Source organism: Pristis pectinata, chromosome 8 (genome assembly GCF_009764475.1).
Source record: "Pristis pectinata isolate sPriPec2 chromosome 8, sPriPec2.1.pri, whole genome shotgun sequence".
NCBI lineage: Eukaryota > Metazoa > Chordata > Chondrichthyes > Rhinopristiformes > Pristidae > Pristis > Pristis pectinata.
The window spans coordinates 33910625-33933315 of record NC_067412.1 but is presented as its reverse complement, the minus strand read 5'-3'; the positions used below and the strand labels follow the sequence as shown (position 1 = coordinate 33933315).

Genomic DNA, 22691 nt, shown 5'->3' with positions numbered 1-22691 from the left:
GTACTTGTTGTTAATTAGTGAGTTCCAGGATTTAACCAGCAAAGATGAAGGAATGGTGAATGAAAGAAAGAAGATGATGCATGATTTGGAGTGGTGCCTGCAGATGCTGGTGTTCCCAAGTGCCTCCTGCCCATTTCCTTCTAAATGATAGAAGTGGTGGGTATAGAAGGCTATGTCTAAGTGGCCTTGGTTAATAATTGCAGTGCATTTTGTAAATGATACACGCTGCAGCTATTGTTTCTTTGTGGAGGGTGTGATTGTTTATTTTGATGGATGGAGTTGGAATCAAATGGATTGCTTTGTTCAGGATAGTTTCAAAGCTCTTGTGTGTCATTGAAGCTTCACTCATTCAGACAAGTGGAGATTATTTCATCATTCTTTTGACTTGCCTCTTGTAGCAAGGCTTTGGGGATTTGAGATGTGACTCATCTTTGCAGCTTACCCATTTTCTGCCCTGTTTTTCTTAGCTATTGTATTTGTATCAGTGCTACCACTCTTACATTGAACTTGAGAACTCATAACCCCTCTTATTCCAGCTGTAGCTGAGCTTTTGGTTTCAGTTTCTGTCAGTGACAAGAACTACTTACCCCTATCTCTGTAATGTTGTTTACCTCATCGCAGAAGCTAAAATGTTATCCTTTATGATGCTTTTGTGGCTCTACTTTTAAGTTATCCCCTTTGTAAATTTTAATTCATCTGGAACTTTGTCCATATCTGCCTTCATCATCTTGCTCCTGTCCTTCCTGATCTACATTGGTTCCCTGTCTCCCAATACTCTGAATTTAACATTCTCATCATTGTGTTTGAAACCTTTAGAAGCCTTGCCGAACTCCTAACTTTGTAAAGGTTCTTTGTTCCCATGAATCTGTGTTTTGTGCATCTATTTCATCATTCCACCTTTGAATATTTTGTTTTCAGTTACCTAGACCTCACACTTAGGATTTTTTTTGCCCCTAAGCCCCCCAACTTTCTACTTCCCCCTCATTCTTTAAATGCCCTCATTTATGAAGCAACAGGGCAGGTCTTAATTCCATGGGTTTTATATCTTTCACGAGTAGCTTGATGAATGTTGATCAAACAGGAAAATCTTGCATCTATTTATTTGCATTTGCAAACATCAGAAGGAGGAAAAGTGTTTTCAAACTGGGAGATCACAGACCTTAGACCTGTAAAATTTAACTTCGTTTAATTTGTTATGAGTTACTAATAAAATTTGGGATAAAGGGGGAATTGTGCAATCTTTAAAATGTCATTTGTTGGTAATTTTTATCCTGTAAGCTTTTTGTGGATAATGTCATTATTATTTTCTGACCCATCAATCCATATCTCTAATGCCACATCGATTTTTTTTTTTCCAAAGGGCACTGTTCGAGGGGACATGCAGGCCAAATGCAAAGAGACAAAGGGAGGTCAGAAGAACGGGGTGAGGTAGGAATAAACTCTTAAGGAAGCAGATTTTCATTTAACTGTGTTGTGATTTGATAGATTTATGGAATTTTGTTTATTTCACTGTCACAAAATTTCCTTGTTGATATCCTCTTCAATACATGTTATTGTAGCTTTAAGTTTGGGTCAAATAAACCTCGTTTTCCAAAAAAAATCATAAGTTGTAATCAAAACAAGAAAATAAATGCAGGTCTGTACTTAAGGATCTGAGTCTAATTTTTTGAATAACATTTCACATCAGATTGGTATTTGGACAACCCAAAAAATGGCATATTTGGAAAACATGCTTATTCTCTCCCCATCTTAAAGTTAATTAAAATTTGAAAGTTGGTTTGCACTTGCTGTCCATCTGTCTAACTGTGATTATAATTCCTGTAATTGGTGGCTTGAATGGTTTATTTTTCCATTTCTTTCTGTCTCTTACAGCTGCTGTGATTACCAAAGTCATCATGTGTAAGGGGTTCAAATATATTTCAATCTTTTATAGTAAAAATAGAAAATATTGGTATAACTCAGCAAGTCAGGGAATATCTGTGCAGAGGAGAAACAGAGTTAACATTTCATGTTGATAAGTTTCATTAGGTCTAGGAGAAACTAGAGATTTGATAGTATATAATGAAGAACAAAAGCAGGGAGAGAAGGTCTCTTTTTGGGTGGAGGGCAGATATAATTGAAATGATTAAATGACAAACTGATAATGGAAAGCGAAATGGGAAAAGTGACAATAAGTGAACAAAGAGGTGTTCAGCAAAGTGAGTGGCTATCTGGGTTTGATTTTCCCCAGTGTGGAGGAGAGAGACAACAGTAACTGCAATATACCAAACTGGAAAAAATCAAAATAAATTGCTGCTTCAACTAAAAAGAGAGAATAAGGTGGGGGGGGGGGGGGAAGGTAAATACTCTTTTGTATTTACCTGGGAAGGGGAATTGGACATGGAATGATGAAAAAAAGAGACCAGGGTTTTTCATAAGCAGAAGTGAGGATAGAAATGTGAATTATGGATGGACAATGTCAAGGGCTCTGTCAACCAGGATAGTGTATAATCCTTGTATTGGGAAAAAGTAAAACATATTGGAAGCACAAAGGTGAATCAGAATGGATCCAATGGAAATAGTGAGTCCAGGAGGGTAGCTTAGAGTCTTTATGGATTGCACTGTGGAAGTAAATAGGAGCAAGGTAGCTGTGGGAATTGGTAGCTTTGTAGTGGATTCCCCAAGTTCTAGAAGAATACCAGCACAATCTTTCTAATACAGAGGTTCAGTTAATAGCTTTTTAAAATACACTGAATTATTTGAAATATTTGAATTATTCAAATATTTGAATTATTCAAGTTTCCATTTAATTAACTGAATCTTTGGAAAATAGAACACAAGAAAATAGGAGCAGAAGAAGGACACAAGTCCCCTCAAGCCTGTCCTGACATTCAATCTGATCATGGCCGAACTATGCAGGCCTCAGCTCATTCTGTGCCTGTTTCCCATAACTCTCAGTTCCTCGGTACTGTTCCAATGAAACACAATAAAAGCTTGAGGAACTGCATCTCACCTTTCAACTAATCACTTTGCAACTTTTGAATTCAAAAGTAAATTTAACAATGTTAAGTAATTCCAGTTCTGTATCTCATATTTCTTGTGTTCAGGTTTTTTTTTCCCCCACAAACGTGTTTGCTCTTCACTTGACTTCACTACTTTCTTTGTCATTCAATCTCTCCCAGTTACCACCCTATCACTGACCTTCCCTTGGGTTCTCTTCACACCACTTTCCTTTCTCTCCAAGATGAAATCTTCTGTTCCTTACTTGAAAAATCATTGATGGAAACACTTATTTGAAGAAGTAAACTGTGCTGTCGATAAAGAGGTACTAGTGGATGTCCTGGACTTGGATTTGTGGGAAGTATTTGATAAAATGCTGCATCAGATGTTGTGAAAACAAAAATTCATGGTATAGAAATTAAAGTGGATGTGGAGAGAAAATTGATTAACAGTGGGTCTTTTTCTGGTTGGCAAGATGTAACCAATGGTGTGCTATAAGAATTGATCATTTATTTTATAAATGACTTGTTTGTTGGGACCAACTTGCTAAATTTGCTCATGACACAAAGGTGGGTAGGAAGATAGATCATGAAGAAGACCTGAAGGAACTGCAAATGGGCATAAATAGGTCAAGATCTGGCAATTTGAGTGTAATGTGGTAACGGGTGAATTTGTCCATTTTGGCAGGAATAAATAAAAACCGAAGCACGGGTATTGGAATCCCTACTTAAGTTAGGATGTGAATGCATTGGAAGCAATTCAGAGGAGAGTTATGAAACAGGTACATGGAATGGGCAGGTTGCCTTATGGGGAAAGGTTGGTCAAACTAGGTTTGTATCCGTTAGTGTAGAAGAGTGAAAGGGACTTGACTGAAACATTTGAGATCCTGAGGGATTTGAAGAGTGTAGATGTGGAGTGGATGCTTCATTTGATGGGAGAATGTAGAACTAGGAGTGACTGTTTAAAAATAGGGATGGGCCATTTAAGACAGAAATAGACTATTTCTTCTCATCAGGTCATGAGTGTTTGAAAAGCTTCATCAACATCTGGTGGAAGCACTGTCTTTGAATATTTTTAAGGCAGAAGTAGATATTCTTGATAAGCAAGGGGAAGATTAGTGGGGTAGACAGGACAGTGGTTACAATTACATCAGCCATGTTCTTAGTGAAAGGTGAAGCAGGCTCGAGGGCATACAGTAAGTGGTGTACTCCTAATTCATAAGTTTGTACGTATACATTTGTATTAACTCTGTTCCTTTCTCCACAGATGTTGCTTGACTGGCTAAGTATTTCTAGCACTTTTTTGATAAAAATGTAGAAGAACTTCAGCGTTTTTTTTTATATAAAGAACAGAAAAATACCTATTGTCAACCTGTTGCTCAATCAACTTTTATTTATCATTTAGGTACTTGCTGCAAATAGAACTGACCAAAATGCTTCAATGAACTTTGATGAAAAACATGATCGATATCTGATACTACTTCAATACAGGAACAGGTAATGTTGGTGCTTTTTATCTTGACTTCTTTTCCTTGATATACATTAGTTATATAAAATTAATTTTGGCTAGGCTTTTTAAAAAGACTAGCCAAATTTTTGTAGTGAAATTGGTAATATGTCTGCTTTCCATAGATACTGGTGTTATTATTTGATTATATCTGCAGCATTTTCTGAAATAATCTTTTTCAGCATCTTACTGATGACATTTGGCAATATTGACTGGAAATGTGATACTTTTGGGTTTACCTGTGTTAAACACTGAGAGGTGGGTGTTGGGGGTTTTTATTTCATAAATTTTCTAATATGACACAGCCCACCATCAATTTTAAGTGTAACATTCAGGCAGTCTGTGTGATTTATAGAAGCGCATCCAAATTTTATATGTATAACCAAATTATCAAGTGTACCAATATCATTATATTTTAATAATATTTTGCACTATTTCAAAATAAACATATAGGTGTTTGAGAAAATAAAGCAGAGTACAACAGATATTGGAAAAATCAAACAAAAACAGAAAATGCGGGAGATCACATCTGAGGGACAGAAAATAGGGATAATCCTATTCCTGTTTGCCCAGTCCCATTGGGATGCCTTTTTATTTTGCAGCCTATGAACCTATACCTCTTGTCCTGCCATGCAGGATTCCTGGAATTACATTGAATATGCAGAACAAAAAAGGATCATTCAGCCCAACATTGGTGTTTGCACTCCGTACGAGTGTCCTATCAGTGACCTTGTTTCTTCAGTGGATCTTCCCTTCACAGCTTCCGGACTTCCAGTCTCCCAACTCTGCATAGCCTGCTTCTACCTCCTGCCAGATATCCAAAAGCAGTACTGTCTGGGCAGACCCTTTGTTTCAGTCTGCTTTTACCTCGCAGAACATACTTCTTTCTACCCTGACTCCATTTTTTTTCTCCTCTAGCTTAGCTCCATCCTGCATACATCCATAACATCTCTGATACCCTCAGCACTTTGACAGGTTCCAATCTCTCTACACCTCCATCCTTAACCAGGATGGTTTCAGGGCCCTCATCTTCCTTGAACAGAGGACCAACCAGTTCCCCTCCACCAACATGCTCAAATCACCTGGCTGAATTTGTTCCCGCATTGAACAACTTCTACTTCAACTCCACTTTTTTCAAATCAGAGGTGTGGCTATGGGAACTCTCATTGGCCTAGGCTATGCTTATCTTTTTGTGGGATACCTGGAACAGTCTTTGTTTCAATCCTACTCATAACCCCTTCCTTCAACCCTTTTTCTGGTACATTGATGCTGCTTCTTGCAGTCATACAGAACCAAAAATTTCATTACTTTTCTTGCCCAATTTCAAACCTGATTTCACCTTTGCACCTGATTTTTTTTTTTCCCTTGCCTTTCTAGATCTTTCCATTTTGGGGATGGGCTAGCAACAAATATTCCTGTAAGCCCACGGACTCTCCCAGCTATCTTGACGATACTTCCTTCCACCCTGCCTCCATTAAGGACTCCATTCTATCCTCCCAGTTCCTCCATGTCTGTTGTATTTGCTTTGATGACAAAACTTTCTACATAGGTGTCTCTGAGATGACTTTGTTCTTCCTGGCTTTCCCCTCTACTATATTTGAAAGAACCCATGACCACATCCATGTATTCCCGCACCTCTGCTCTCACCCCTTCTCCATCTGGACAGAACAAGGATAGAGATACTTTGGTCCTTGCCTTCATTCCCCGCCAGCCTCCACATTCAGCGTATTATCCTTTGCAATTCCTGTTAGCTTCAACATGATTTCACCACCAGATACATCTTCCCCTCCCTGGCAGTATTTCAAAGGGACCATTTCATTCGCGACGTCCTGGCCTGCTCTTCTGTCCCAATCGATTCATGCTTTGTGGCACTTGCCCATGTAGCCGCAGGAGATGCCATGCCTGTTCTTTTACCTCACTCAAGGACCATATCAATTCTTCCAAGTGAAGCAAAGATTCACTTGCACTTCCTCCAATCTAGGGTACTACATTTGGTGTTCATAATATGGTCTCCTCTACATTGGAGAAACTAAAGGCACATTGAATTGTTGCTTTGCGGTGCATCTGCATTTAGTCTGCAGGGCAACTCTGACCTCCCTGTTGCCTGCCTAAGTCTATATCCCAATTCCACTCTGATCTATCTGTCTGTGACCTGTTGAACTGCTATAACGAGGCCAATGTAAACTTGGGGAACAGCACCTCATCTGTCTGGGTACTTTGCAGCTTCCCACCTTCAGATAACTTCCTCTGTGTATCAGAACTGGCTTCTTCTGTAAGTCATCCATCTGAAATATTGGCTCAGTTTTTACCTTTCTATTAGTATAGACCAATGGTCCTGTATTTGACATCTTTCTCTGCCCCTTTGTATTATTATGCTATTATTGCCTCTATTAACCCATCATCTGGATGACCTTTGCAACTTATCCCATGGCAGACCTGGTCTTGCCATATCAGAGAGATTCCCTTGTTTTATTCATCCCTACCCCACCTCCCCTGCAACTTACTTTCCCTTTCCAGTGCTGACAAAGGATCTTTGATCTGAAATGTTAATTCTGTTTTTCTTTCTACAGACACTGACTGACCAGCTGAGTATTTCCAGCAATTTCCATTTTTGTTTCAGATTTAAAGCATCTGCAGTCTTTTTATTTTCTTGGTATTTTATATTCAGGATATTGAAAAGGTTGAAGGCAAAAGGTCCTAAACAAATCCAACTGGAGCGTTTGGAACAAGGGTTTTCCATCTATGTAAATGGTGCCAACTCTGAATTAAAACGGCAACCAAGATTTGAAGCAACTTCAAGATCAGTGTGGACAGCTGGTGAGTAATTGCTTTTACAGAAGAACAACATAGGACTTGACTATGGGTGTTGGCTATTCAGCATCTCATGCCTTTTCTAGTAGTCATTGATTGTGGCTTATTTCTGACCAATCTCTGTACAGTATATGGGTGCTCTCCAGGTTACGGCAGGGTTCCATTCCCGAGAACTGTTCTTAACTCGAACAGTTCACAAGTCAGAAATGCCACTGCAAATTGAGTTCCCACACAGCAAAAGATGCCTGTAGAGGTGGGTTGTCCCAGAGAAATAGATAGCCTGGAGGAGCATCTTAAATCTCATTTTGCCATTCTTAATAGTAAAGATGATATTAACAAATTTACCCTGAGCCTGTCTCGGGCTAATATGTTAAAAGATTTTACTGCAGGTGAAGTTTTAATGGCTATTGACAGTTTTAAAAAGGACGCTGCCGCTGGCCCAGATGACGTGTCTCTAGAAAGGATTCGCAAAATGGCCATCAACATGTTGACTAGGATGTGGCAAATTTCTAGCTAATGTCAAGAATAATCAGCCTTGCAGCAGCCAAATGCTTGTTCGTATGTTTGGCTGTACATAAATCGGCCGTTTATAAGCTGGGGAGGATCTGTGCGTGTCTTTACTCCTTATCCCTTAATACCTTTGGTTATCAAAAGTCTGAAATTTACAATTACCAGTTGACCTTGATTTAACTGTGATTTGTGGAAGGGAGTTCCAAATTTGTGTTTGGGAATATTTCCTAGTTTCTGAAAGACCAGCATACATTTTTAGAGTATATTCCTTCATCTTGGACTCCCCAGCCAGTAAAAATAGCAAGTTGCTCTTGAAAACTTCAGTCAATTTTGCCTTAATTCCATGGAACACAGTCCTATTTTTGTGATCTTGTAATATAGTCATTGGCATCATCCCAGTAAATCTGTGATGCACTCTCTCTAAGGCTAATATATCCTTGCTAATGTGTGGTGCCAGCTTCTGCTTACAAAAGCTTTGTATAGCTGCTGCATAAAATCTTTTTCTCATACTCCAGTTGACCTACAAGAGCTAGCATTCCAGTAATCTGGCTGTTTTCTATATTTATCCTTGACATGTTTATGATCAGTCTACATGGACCCCCAAATGTCTCTAGATTTCTGCTGCTTTTATATTTTCATCATTTAGTAAGTACTTTATTCTATTAATTTTAGGTCCAAAGCGGATGACCTCACATTTTATCTCCAGTGAAATCCATTTCCCATGTTATCTCGGTTTGATGAATATATTAATATCTCTTTAATAAACGGTTTCTACATCGGTATCATGCTTAGCATTCATTGGCTGTTTCCATCAGTGAGAGCACTAACTGAATGAGCACTAAAAGATGTTATTATAGCATATGTTGTTGCTGTGTTGGGTGCGCACACCTGTCCTCCCTGCTGTAATGCTCTGTTGTGTCTGGAACTTGGTTGAGAGCTCAGCCCCGGTTGGTGGTCCTGCCACAATGAAATGGTTAAAGTGATCTCATCATCGCATGGCTCAGTGTGGAGTGAACTACAGAGGCAATGTGAAATGGCTTTCTGTGAGTCTGGGGCAAATGGTGTGACTGCTCAGTGCTCAGATGTAGGGCTCTGGAGTGCACTCTAGTTGGCATGATGAGTGTGGGCTATTACTGGGAACAAGCAGCAGCTGCTCCTTTTGTCGAGTAGGTGCCTGGATCTTACGCTCTCCTTCATCACCACTTGGTAGTTGGTTTATTATTGTCACTGGTAGCAAAATACAGTGTAAAAGCTCTTGTTTGCATGACATCCAGACATGTCTTCGAGGTAGTACAAAAGGAAAAAACAGAATGCGGAATATAGTGTTACAATATTGTAGAAAGTGTAGTGCAGGCAAACAAAGTGCAAGGGCCATGATGCACTAGATTGAGAGATCAAAAGGTCATCTTTACTGTTTTAAGAGATCCATTCAAGAGTCTGATAACAGTGGGATAGAAGCTGTCCTTGAGCCTAGTGGTACATGTTCTCAAGCTTTTGTATCTTCTGCCCGATGGGAGGGGGAAAAGAGAGAATGAGGGGGTGGGAGGGGTCCTTGGTTATGTTGACCGCTTTCCCAAGTCAGTGTGAAGTGTAGACTGAGTCAATGTAGGGGAGGCTGGTTTTTGTGATAGACTGGGGTGCGTTCACAATAATTTCTTGCGGTCTTGAGCAGAGCAGTTGCCATACCAAGCTGTGATGCATTTGAGTAGGATGCTTTCAATGGTGCATCTGTAAAAATTGGTAAGAGTCATTGGGGACATGAGAATTTCCTTAGCCTTCTGAGGAAGTAGAGGCTTTGGTGTGCTTTCTTGGCCATGGCGTTCATGTGCTGGACCAGGACAAATTGTTGGCAATATTTACTCCTAGAAACTTGATGGAAGCTGCTCTCTCCCCCCTTTCTTTGCGAAACGGTGTGTCTCCCCAGTCCCAAAACTTGCAGTAACATGGTTAACAGCCGTGATTACTCTTAAGCTTTTCACCATTGAGAAATCTCTGGGTTGGGAGAGCTGTGCAGCCAAAAGGAGAGAGGGAGAGTGGAATTTCCATAACATTCAGCAGCAGGTGATGAGAGAGACTGCAGAATCCAGAAGGTCTTTCAATACTTGAATCTGTCACTGCTGATCCTGTGCAATGACCCACAACCATTATTTCAGCCAGGATGCACCCCTGAGCCCTGTATTTCAATACTGAATGGCTACATCTCACAGGCAGCCTCTGCATATTGCCTCAGGTACACTCCATGCTGATTGTGTTGTGATGAGATCACTTCAGCCGTTTCATTGTTGCAGGAGTGCAGGATTCCTGGCACAGCAGTGCGTAGCCCAAGCAGGAGTCTATTTTAAAGTGCAGGGAATATGTATCTCTGAGTGTTTGATTTCCAGGACCAAGAATGATAAAACAAATCAGTGCTCTGTGGTATAGCACTCAGCGGGGATCCACTGTGTTTACATCATTTACAATGCTGCCTATCTTTGTAGGATTGTTAAATTTGCATCATGTATCTCCTTTGTAAATTGGTGAATAATTACTGCCCCAACGTAGATTCTTGCAGGATGCCATTGGTTGCATCCAATTTCAGTACCTCCTCATTATAATTACAATTTTCCTTGTGCCATATTGTCTATTTCCCACAAGGATAAATAATTTGCCTTTAGTTGCATGAGCTTCAACTTTGGAGGTGCTTTATATTGACTTCCAAAACTATTTAATAAATAAGATATATTCTGTATACTACTTTTGGCAACATAACCAAAAAATCCATCCAAGTAGTTGGGTTTGACCTATGCATTTGTTGGCTTGAATTCATCAACAGAAAAAAATGCAAGGCTATCTGTCATTATTGGTAAGAGATGTGAGGCTACCTGTTCTGTAACTTCCTGCTTTCCCTACCTCCTAATCTAAAGAAACAATTCTCAAATTGAGAGAACTTTCAAAAATTATAAATAAAGTTGGAAAATAGATTTCTTCAAAGAACCTTTCTGATGATAGGTCATCAACCTGAAACTTTAACTGTTTCACACTCTACAGATGTTGCCTGAACTCCTGAATATTTCCAGTGTTCTCTCTTTTACTTTTGCTTTCCATCATCAGCAATATATCATGCTTTTAAGTGATTCTGTTAGACCTGCAATGTTCTCATCTACCCCCCGTCAAAAGCCAATGATGAAAAATTTCTGGTCCTAAGTATTTGTCATTTCCATTATTTTCTTTATCACTGTTGGTTTGTTTCCTTAATTTGTTGCTAATCTCTTTCCCTAAATCAATACTAGTTTCCTTGAGATGCCCTTTTATAATATTGTTGTCCTCTCTGTAAATAATAAGACAGAGTAATCATTCAATACATTTACCATTCACTTATTTTCATTTATAACATTGCCATTTTCCATTTTTATGTGGTCCACATTGCTCTTCACTGTTCACATTCTTTCTCAATAGGATTGCAAAAATTGTTTTGTGCCCTTTTGATGTCCCTCACAATTTTGTATTTTTATATTTCCTTTAAGCAGTGCTTCAAATTCTGCCATTTTTTGGCTTTTCTTTGTACCTTGCACATTCACTTGATATGAAGTAGCTCTTGTCTTTTTATCTTGTTCCTTGCTACTTCATTGGTTCCTGATAGTTATTTTGTCAGGGGGAATAAAGTAAGTTCTTTTATCTGCAGTCTTCTGATATTTTCAGGGTACAACATATTTATTTTGTTGAGGCTTTAGTCTGAAGGCAAATACAAAGATCTTTTGTTTTCAGAGAAGAAAGACCTGAATTTCAAAATAGTTTATCATAAAGTACCTATGAAAGCTAAGAGCTTGTTGAAGAGTGATCACAGTTGTAGTACAGGAAACACAGTAATCAATTTGCACACACCAAACTTCCATAGATAATATGATAATGATCTAGTAATTGGATTTTAAAGATTGGAGGATAAATATTGATCAAGATATTGGGGATAATACTCATTCCTTTCAAGATGGTGCCAAGGGATCTTTTACATCCATCTGTAAGGGCAGGTGGGACCTCAAGTTAAGATCTCATCTGAAAGAAAGCAGAACACAGATCATGTAGAACAAAAGTGGACCACTCAGCCCAACTTCACTGTATTGGTGTTTTGGTATTTACACTCCATGTAAGTCTCCTTTAAGTCTATGGAAGTATATACTGTTGCCTCAGCATTAGTAGTGGATATAGATATGAACAAGGAATCTAGTGTAGTTTTGGGAAGAGGAAGAGGAGTGTGCAAGAATTGATTAAGGAGAGTTCTTAAGGGTAGTTGCAGATTGTGTGACCTCCCCATCCTCAACTTCTATCCTTCATTGTTTATTCAATCTTTGGATGTGGGTGTCACTAGTTAGGTCAACGTTTGTATAATTCATCTCAGGTGGCCATTGAGAAAATATTGGTGAGCCACCTTCTTCAATCACTGTAGTTTGTCCTGTGATGCTGTTTGCCAGGGAGTTGCAGGGTTCAAATGCAGCTATGTTGAAGGAAGTGGGATATATTCCTAATTTATTTGATATCTGATTTACAGGAGAATCTGCAAGTGGTGTTGTTCCCATCTCATTCTGCCTGGTCCTCCTTGGTGCCAGAAGTCACAGGATCGTGAGATGCTGTTGGAGTAGCCTGATGGGGAACTGTTGGGTATTTTGTAGCTGGTACCTACAGTGCAGCCATGGTGCTCTGGTAATAAAGGGAATGAATGTTCAGTGTGTTGAATGGGGTGTGAATCAAATGGGCTGCTTTGTTCTGGTTGTTGTTGAGTGTTGGAACTGCAATCATCCAGGCAAGTGAAAAGTGATTTTTTGTGTTCTTGACTTGTGCTTTGTGGTGGTGGAAAGACTTTAGGATGTGAAAGCATTAGTCATTCATTGCAGGATACCCAATCTCTGATGAGCTCTTGTATCCATAGTATTTATGTGGCTGGTTCAGATGAGTTTCTGGAAGTGTTGTGATCTTGGTCTTGACCATTGAATATCAGGGGTATCAGAGTTGCAACTGTGTGGTAGTGGCTTGGCTAGATGCATGCATCATTCTGAATCGCAGTTCTTGAGTTGGACAACTGGGACGTTGTCTGGTTCCATAGTCTTTGCTATATTGAGTGCTCTCAGCCATTCTTAATATTATGCGGTGTGAATCAAATTGGCAGACAATTGGCTTCTGTGATGGTGGGGATCTCGCATGGAAGCTGAGGTGAATCATCACTTGGCATTTCTGCTTGAACATGACTGTGAATGCTGCAGCTTTGTGTTTAGCACTCCTGCTGAGCCTCACCATTGTTTACACTGAGGATGATTTGGAGCCTCTTCCTCCTGTTAATTGCTTTAATCATTTGCCACCATGCATGACTGCAGAGCTTCGAGTTGTTTGTTCTGACTCTGTCTATTGCATGCTTTTACTTTTATCATGCGTGTGGTCCTGTGTTGCACCTTCACTAGGTTTGCACCTCATTTTTAGGCCCACCTGGTGCTGTTCATGACATGCCCTTCTGCACTCCTTATTGAATAAGGGATGATTTCCTGTCTTGATAATAACAGGAGAGAGAGAGACATTTATACAGTGCCACAAACATTTATTACAGACTGTGATGTTTTGCATCGCTGCTAATGGCTCAGAGCACCTCACAGAAGCCCTGTTTTGAGCTGCCCTGAGTTTATCCCATTTCAGATTATTGCATTGTCGCTCAACATCATGGAGAACCTCCTCGACGTGAAGATGAGATGTCATCTGCTGCCCTTATTTCTTCCTACAGCATTTTAAATCTATCTGTATGAATGAGGAAATCAGTTCCATTCGCATTTAGATGCTCTTTTAATGTATTTTAGAATTTCATTGGAAACCTTTGCGCTTTTTTTTACAGCGTGGTAACAGGCCCTTCTGGCCCAACGAGTCCGTGCCGCCCATTTTAAACCCAAATTAACCTACCTGTACGTCTTTGCAATGTGGGAGGAAACTGGAGCACCCGGAGGAAACCCACGCAGACATGGGAGAACGTACAAACTCCTTACAGACAGCGACGGGAATCAAACCCCGATCACTGGCGCTGTAATAGCGTCGCGCTAACCACTATGCTACTGTGCCGCCCTTTTGGGTGGATAGTGGGGGTGCAAAGGGACCTTGTATGTTAAAAATATCTTTTAAGTGTTTAAAAAGTTACCATCTGCATTTTTGCTGCATACTGTTAATATGATATAAACCAATAAGCTACGTTCACATTTAGTTTATACATTAAACATTTTGTATGCAAAATTGATTTCAGATTCTGCTTCAAGATCAACTTTCAATACTGAAGAGCTACAAGAATTAGAAGCACTAAAACGTAGAACCCAAACTGCTCCAGACAAAGTTCAGCGAAAAGGTTGGGTGCAGGTAAAGTGAAGTGTACTAAACTGTTGTAGAAAATCTATGAAATCTTTGTTACAATCACAGACTATCTATCACATAGGCATTACACAAGTTCCAGCTCATCAAAAACTGGTAATGTAATTCCAGCATCATTTCCCATTCTGAGCATCAAGGATAGCAATGTGACATCCCCTCTAATCCTCTGTAGAGACGGTCTCATACTACCTTGGTTTGATGAATTACACCACCACAGTGCCAAGCCAAATATTAAAAGTGTTTTTAGAGAGTTAAATCTCTTGGGTGTTTCTCGTGCTTAAGCACAACTTAATTACACTTCTGAGATGGTGAGGGCTGCTCCTGTGATTTCAGTACATTTCAGATTTATTGTCTCATGTCTCATCCTGACTGGCAGTACAATCATTGGTAGCCACAAAAAATGAGATTCCCATTTGTGTAGGGTATTGCCTGAATATTATAAATATAACTTCAAAGATAGATTTAGTTAGCTTGCAATTCACTTAAATCACCTCGATAATCTCATTTTTTACTACTGTTTCCACCATGATATTTCAATATGAAAATTTGTACTTTTTTCAGAAATCATTTACACTTCTGTCATTATCCAGTTTTAACTATTATGAGTTTCTAAGCGTTGACTGTTATTGACAAATTATATTTTAGAAGTACAGAAAAAGAATGCTCTCTAAGGAAAATGTAGTTGGGATATTTTGGGACAGATTGGAAGTATCTTTGCATTGCCAAGGAGACTTGAACAAATTGTTAAACTTTGGGTTGCCCTTTGAATTTGTGCAAAATAGAAAATATAAGGTCAGCTCCTTCAGTAATTTGTGACATTCCATGTACTTGGTGTCCATTTGGGTGGCTGGGACATTGGATACTATCAATTGCATTTAAAACAGCTGCATTTTTTGAGGTGCAGAGAGAGTCTTCTGACAGCATTTATGCAAGATTTTTTAAAAAAGTTACCTTGGGGAGGAAAAAATGAAAAATTAATTTGTAGCCCTGCCCATTGACATTTTTTTCTTTTTGTTTTTTTTCCCCCTAATTCCATTTTTACTATAGGTGTAGGGGGTATTCTATTTTGTAAACCATGGCTTAACACACCGTCTGCAGAGCAAATAAGACATCGAAAAAACTTCAGCTCCAGTTAACATGAGGCCATAGCACCAGCATGCCACAGTGCATTGCATTATTGGCCAAAAACATCTCACTTGCTTGTGATTCTATGTAGAAGGTAGTAAGCGAAAATTTAAATTATTTTTTTGCCCTTTCCTTCTCTTGCATTTTTATTCAAGCTTCAGAATTCCAATGTTAATATCATTTTCAGTTGACTCACTTCATTTTTTTTTCCCCCAATAGCAGAATATGCATGTCTGCAAACTGGGAGCCGATGAGCCCTGGCAGATGTGCATTGTGGATTGGAATACTTGAAATCAATGAAATTTTAAATTGTAACCAGAAGTATAGATTCTGTGCTTTTCCACTTTAATGTCAGGATATGTACATGGTACAGTACCTTAATTTCTTTTATAAATAACTTTGGCATTTTGTTACAGTCTTCGGTCCATATTAAAACAGAGAAAGGTCAGCAGCTGCACCTTGGTCCACCTGTGGAATACTCTAATGATTTTGAACCTTATGAAAGTGTTAATGTGGAGACACAGGAGATATTGTGTAACAGCTCTCAGGTAACTTTTTTTTAAAAAAATCTATACAACATATTAGAATATCTTGTGATTTTGTTAAAATGTAACTTTGGCCAACAGATGTATTTCTTTTGATTCCTGCAAAATTTCCTTCCAGAATAACAATTTGTGTTCCAAATTTCTTAAAAGGATTATGTAAAATTTACAGCAGAGAAACAGACTATTTTAAGCCACTGGTTTGCTGTTTTTTGAGCTCTGCATGAGCTTCTCCCAACTTTAATTGCATTTTTCCCATTTTAAGGTAGATAATGACAGTTCTGGATTATAATATATCATATTTTGTTCGAAGTATTGCTGATGCAATCCAAAAACACTCATTGTGTGCAAATTTAATAGATGCATTAGAAAACCTGTGTATCTCTGACCTGAATGTCTTGAGGGTCTAGACAAATAATCCTTCAGCTCTCAAATTCGCAAGGGATGTGTGGAGTCATACAGTGTAATGTTCTTGTATTTTTACACCAAATTTAACAAATGTTTTGAGGACAATGATGATCAAATGTCTTCAAATTCCTATCTGCCATCTCAGAATATTGATTCAGTAATACCTCCCAGGATTTTTCTTAATTTTTTCACTGGTTTGGCAAACCTTTGATTAAATTTCTTAAATTCAGTCAATCTCCTTAAGGTTGGCCAAATTCATGGATCCCAAAGGTTGTTGCTAAAGTTCCATTAACTTTTCTGGTTGCAAACTCTTCACTGATGCATTGCAGGAAGGTTACTTTTTTAACAGGGAATAATATAATCTCTCATCTGAGAACTAGCAGTTTGAGATTGATATGTATTCCATACAAACCTGAATTTAGATAGCAATTTCAAAACAGAAGAAAATCCCTGGAGCATAATGGAAGTGTAAGAAACAAATACACATAAATCTGATTGGTGGAAATTTTGACAAAAAACACTTGGATGAAGAGGTAGCATTTAAAGAATATGAAGCGATTCAAGAATTTAAGAAATAATTTGAAATGGGATTACAGTAATTCTAGAATGTTGATCTTTGGCAGCCAAAGATGCAGCTACCAATGACAGGGAAAACTTTATTTTTAAATATTTTATGAAAATGTTGGCCTTTCCTTCAAGATGTAATTTTTATTTGCAAGTTTTCCTTAATTCCTGCAGAATCTTGCTGATAATTCTTCTAGGCACAGAGGCAACTCCTGTGCCTTATCAGAGTCCTCCTTCATAAAGCCATCAAGGACATCGGAAACCCGCTGTTGTGCTGGCAGTGAAAAAATACTGCTGAACATGCAAGATATTAAGGTGGATATGACCCTTCAATTCATTGTCATTATACAAATTACACTTGTGAAATGGTGTTCCTATTTTTAATTATAAAATTTGTCCTAAATAATACCTCATATTTTACATTAGCTCTGGTAAAATTATTCTATATATTTGACTGTGGGTTGTGGGAAATCCTGTATTTGTTGCCCATCCCTTTTTGTGTCGTGTATCAATTATGTAGCATTGGACTGAAGTCTTCTGTAAGCCAGACCCTGAAGGACACAACGATCATCATCTTAGTGGCTTGCTTTCTCGTGTATTTAGTAGTTCTATACTTATGATCATCTGTTGTTTTAGCTATTGAGAAGAAGTCTGCAGCAGAATGATGATTTCCAGCTTAATGAGGAGAAGATTATTGGCAGTGAAGACTCCGATTCACTGGAGGACGATATTGTAGAGCAGATTGAAACTCAAGAGCCAACAGAAAGTTTGAAAGATATAGAGCTAAATAAAGAATTTTTCCCGAGGGATCCAGAGGCAAAGCACAGCGGTCTACATCCTGGAGATCTGATTGTGCTTGATTTTGGGCCTAGTACAAAAAGTAAGTTTATAAGCATTGAGAAATCTGAAATTTATTTTGCCGTTAATAGAACTTAATATGTTCATTTAAAGTTTGCATTCACAGCATTATTGGAGCAGTGATTTTTTTTTGGATTAATACTTTTGTTGTATTATTTTTAAAATGCTGACCATATATAAAATCAAAGAAGTATTTTGTTTTAAGCAGTTTGACTGCTTGAAATATAACTGATCTGTTATATTCCTTATAACACTATAATAAATTACAAAGCTTTGAGGAGTGCAGGGCAGTAGGATTAATTCTGCATCCTACCAATATAAAGTGCAAATAATAAAATGCAAGTACTGACACAACGGAATAATTTTCTGCTCCTATCCAGTTGTACAATGCACACATATAATTCCTGTATAGAGCTCCATTTTATGCCTAGAGTTTACTCAAGTAATGATATTTATGTCTGATATTGCACATGTGCCAAATGTTAAGTTATTTTCAATGTGTATGGACAAAGAACTATAGATCAGAGTATTTAACAAGCATAGAAAGGTTTGCAAGGAGTTGGTAACTTCCTGTTTCTCAAGGGATTGACTACTCTGAACTGGAGGGGGAGAGGAAGAATAAGAAGTAGGCACAAAGGAAGATGGCATTTAATCCATCTGGTGGATCTCTTGAAAGTATATATCTTGGAGGTGTAAGCAACAAAGAGAGAACAAGAGAAGAGATATGAAAAATAGGTTGTACAATAGTTAAGAAATGCAATCTGGGGGAATTGTATAATCTTGAACAACATCTACATCTGCCAAAAAGCGCAGAAAATACAAGCAAAATATAAAATACAAGGTTAGGTTCTGATGAGAGGAAGTGTTTGTGTTCCATCCTTCAAAACTCAAGTTGGTACTTTGACTTGTATTAAGTTGCTGTGGCAACTGATTTTTTTTTTAAACTTGTTTTAAAATATTAAAAAATCAAATGAAATTTTTCAAGGAATGACAAACTATTCGATAAAAAGAAAGCAACACCTCTAATTTTTATCCTCAGATTTTACTTGCTTCTGCTGTTGTATTTTTGATGAGAGTTGAAAGAAAAAGGGCATCTCTTGTATTTTCAGATAAAATTTGAATAACGTGTCATATTGGATCTAACATATAAATCACATGTACAGCATATTATGAGGATAACTATACTATAAATGTGAAAAGTCCAAAATAATTTGGCAGTATGAGTGCAACCAGAATGAAGATTTAAAAACAAAAGCAAGTGTTTGGAGTACTGGCTGAGGCTGAAACTTCAGAAAGGATGGATCAGCTGGGAGAAATGAAAAGCACATCAAGGGGTTTGGATGACTGCACAGAGGATGGCACTAAGGTTGAGGAACTGCAGGCATATGTTGCTGCTCTGGGATGATACTTTTATAATTTGGATGTAAGAGGCCTGGCTGAAATAATCATGGGAATGAAAACCAAATATTTCTGTTCATAGTGCATTCAGGAGACATTAACAAAAAGGGTGGGTGATGTCACAACTGATTGAAGCAATTCTTACAGATATAATACAGAATAATATGCGTTAATTTGGTTCAAGTTAAGGAGTGGATGAGCACCTATTTCATTGTTGGGCCTGCACAATAAGCCACTAAACAGGGGGAATAAATCTGTAAGCAATGTTCAAAAAAGATCTAACAATAATTGGACAGTTAAAAATATGCTGAATTCACATGTGGAAGGGCAAGAAAAGGGAGGAATTCTTGATGTGTAGAAGACTTTTTTGATAACCTAACCCAAAAAAGAAGCAATTAGTGAGCTGATCTTGGACATAGCAGGCAAAATGTTGAAGTCTGCAGATGGCACAGCTTGCGTAAATGTAGTGAACAACAGAGGACAGACTATTGAAATGGGCAGACGCATGGTAAATGACATAGAATAGAAAAAAATGAAGTTTAGAAGGAAGAGGTAATGTATATGAGCATGAGCAATTTTAAAAGGAATGCAGGAACAGAGATCTAAGGGTTCTGATATGCAAGTATTTAAAAGTATTGGGATGTGTTGATGAGACCTTTTTTTAAAAAAAACAAAGTGCATGGAAGCATGTTTTTTTCTTAAGTGTATGTATTGAATATGAATGTGTTTTATGATGTAAATATTGTCTTATAAATGCCATAATAGCACATAGGCAGGACACCTGAGAAAGTATCAGACTAATTAGATAGCTTTTTAAGAGACCAGCCTAATGAGGCTGAATTAATTTTTCCCAATATTGTATGATGCCACAATAGTTTGTTAACATTGCTACTTTTTTCAGAAGAGGTAAGAATTTTGGGGAAAATGGGAGGGTAATAGAATTAATTAAACTATCTGATAACAAGCTAAGATAAAATATGAGTAAAGAATGGATTATTCATCAATTCATCTTTCTGCAGGCAAGCAAAGAGAGAGACTTCTAGCAGTAACAAGAAAAGATGATGTTGCATCCTGCATTCCTATGAAACCTCTTCTAGTGAAAAGTAAATCTTTTGACCGGTCTGCCACTCCTGCTTCCAACCAACAAACAAATCTAATTTCAAGTAAGGTTCATTTCAATGTAGCAAGTATCAAGCAATGCATTTTGTCTTTAGAACTGGCATTCTGCCTACTCGCAAGCTTACATAATAGTATCAACTTAGAAAATGGAATCATGTTGATTTTTCCATAAAACTATTTGAAGATTTAAGCAGCCAACTGGAGATATGCCACAACCTTTAGATTTCAAAACAATATTGTCCGATTAATGCCATAATAACATGTAATGGAGACGACTGAGAAGATATCAGATTAGTTAGATAACTATTTAAGAGACCCAGCCTTATGAGGCTGAATTGGTTCTTACAATGTTATTCAGTTCCACAATAGTTTGTTAACATTGCTGATATCACTATGCTCCATGTCCTTCTCCTTGGTGAATACCAATGTGAAGTACTCGTTTAGTACCTTGTCCACTTCCCCTGGCTGCAGGCATAAATTCCCTCCTTTGTCATTGAGTGGTCCTACCCTCTCCTCAGTGACCCCCTTGTTTTTCAATTTGGTTATAAAAAGCCTTGACATTCTCTTTAATCCTACTTGCCAAGGACATTTCATGGCCCCTTTTAGCCTTCCTGATTCCCTGTTTAAGTTCTTTCCTGCTTCCTTTATTTTCCTCAAGGGCCCTGTCTGAATTTAGCTTCCTAAACCTTGCATCTGTTTCCTTTCCCTTTTTGACTAAATTTCCAACATTTCTCGTTATCCAAGGTTCCTGAACCCTGCCATCCTTGTCTCTCTTACTCACAGTATGATGAGTGTAAATGGGTGGTTGATGGTAACCTGTACAGTTTGCAGGTTAGAAATGCAACAGCGAACAGAGTTCCTACCTTGCAGAAAATGCCTGCAGACCCACAGCAGCCAGCAATCCTATGCCACCGGTCTCCCAAACACTTATTTGTATGCACAGGCTATATATCAGTTGGGCAATCATAAGTGGGGAATGACCTGTAAATGCTTTGGACAAGCTTTATGAAAAAGGGTGAAAGGGAAATGATAATTATCGACCATTATTTCTGGTATTTTTATTCCTAAACTCAAATCCATAAATCAGTCTTCAAAGAGGTAAAATACCAATACTTCCTACTATCACACTTAGATTCCCATTTTCTAATGATCTGTTCATATTATTTAGGATAAATCAAAACACAGTTACTCTTTGTGGTACCATAACCACATATATTTAATAGGTCCCTCTTTCAAGTTCTAAATTCTTCGTTCTTTCTGTTTTGAGAGTTTCCATTTCTTTGTTGTAACTCTATAATTACATTACTTTATTGACTTTAATCATTTTTTAAAAATTTAGTTTTAGTGTGATTAATTATCAGTAACATTGTTTAAATTTTTCCAGAGCAAGAGTGCCATCTCGAGAGGGTACTTTCTGCTGCAAGAAGGAATACAAGCCACATGAAGGATCCAGAATTATCTGCTTCTGTTGTCTTCAAAGCAATGCAGAAAGAAAATGAAGATGTGCTTAGAACAATGGAAAAGCAGAGCACAGTAACAAAAACACCAATGTGTTGGCAAACAGTATGTAATAACAAGAAAAATTAACCTTCAGAGGTCTTAAAACATTTAGGTTATTAGAAGATCAGAAGACCTAGTTTCTTGACAACCTAGGTGAAATCCTTTTAAGCCTTTTTTTTAACAAGAGTTAACAAGGTTGCATACATAGACGTCGTTGCGTTATATTTAAGTTGTACTATTACCATACAGAGTGAAATTCTGCTGAACCAATAAGTGTGCAATCCAAACTTGGACAATTGGTTGTGTGGGTTCAAGATTTCCTGATTTCCTGCAATTGTACTTCTGCAGTTGTCACATAGAGCACTGAAATTTTGAGTTTGTGTTCAAATGCAACAATATAATGTTTGTATAAATGCATAAATTTATAGGTGATAGAATTAATTCTACAATAGAAGTACCATTTAGGAGGCTTGGTTTCATCAGTTTTTACATCTTTCTTTACATTATCATAACTCTGAAAGTAATTAGTTAAGTTTTCTGTGGAAATATCCTATTCTTGACAAATTTGCTTGCGTTCAGTACACCAAAGATAATTAATGTGCCTTTGAAAGAAAATATGGTAGATATGTAAGGTTCAGTATTATTTTAAAATAAGTTTACCTGATTCAAGAATTCTTTTATTCTGGAATTTGTTTTAATTATTCTTATTAATTATTCTTGCTAATTATTTAGCATTCACCAGACACAGCCATGAATGGAAGATTACAGTGTTCATCAGTAAAGCATGATATGATCAATAGAGCTATTGAACGAATCAGTCTCTTGGAACCCAGGTAATCTGAAATATCTTTCTTTTGACTACAATACACAAACATTTTGGCCTTTTTATTTTCCCCTTTCTACTGACAGTATTTGATTTCCAACTGTCACTTATTTGGATTTCCCTTTTATTAATATTGTTCGTAATGAATTCATGTCTTTGATGGGAAATTCATGTAGAAA

At 37.8% G+C, this 22691-nt stretch overlaps 1 protein-coding gene across 5 annotated transcripts in view; it reads left to right on the top strand.

Annotated features, from left to right (window-relative positions):
- The window catches only part of LOC127573379 (katanin-interacting protein), a 94957-nt gene that overhangs the window by 6342 nt on the left and 65924 nt on the right, over positions 1–22691 (top strand). For 4 of the 5 annotated variants that reach the window (XM_052021541.1, XM_052021539.1, XM_052021537.1 and 1 more), the window contains exons 2-11: positions 1361–1428; positions 4384–4475; positions 7154–7302; positions 14054–14163; positions 15717–15848; positions 16989–17129; positions 17451–17694; positions 20090–20233; positions 21574–21752; positions 22422–22522. In XM_052021541.1, the coding sequence (XP_051877501.1) occupies positions 1361–1428; positions 4384–4475; positions 7154–7302; positions 14054–14163; positions 15717–15848; positions 16989–17129; positions 17451–17694; positions 20090–20233; positions 21574–21752; positions 22422–22522 (1360 nt within the window). Of the gene's footprint in view, positions 1–1360; positions 1429–1872; positions 1900–4383; positions 4476–7153; positions 7303–14053; positions 14164–15716; positions 15849–16988; positions 17130–17450; positions 17695–20089; positions 20234–21573; positions 21753–22421; positions 22523–22691 lie in introns of all 5 variants that reach the window. The other variant, XM_052021540.1, reaches the window with a different exon arrangement.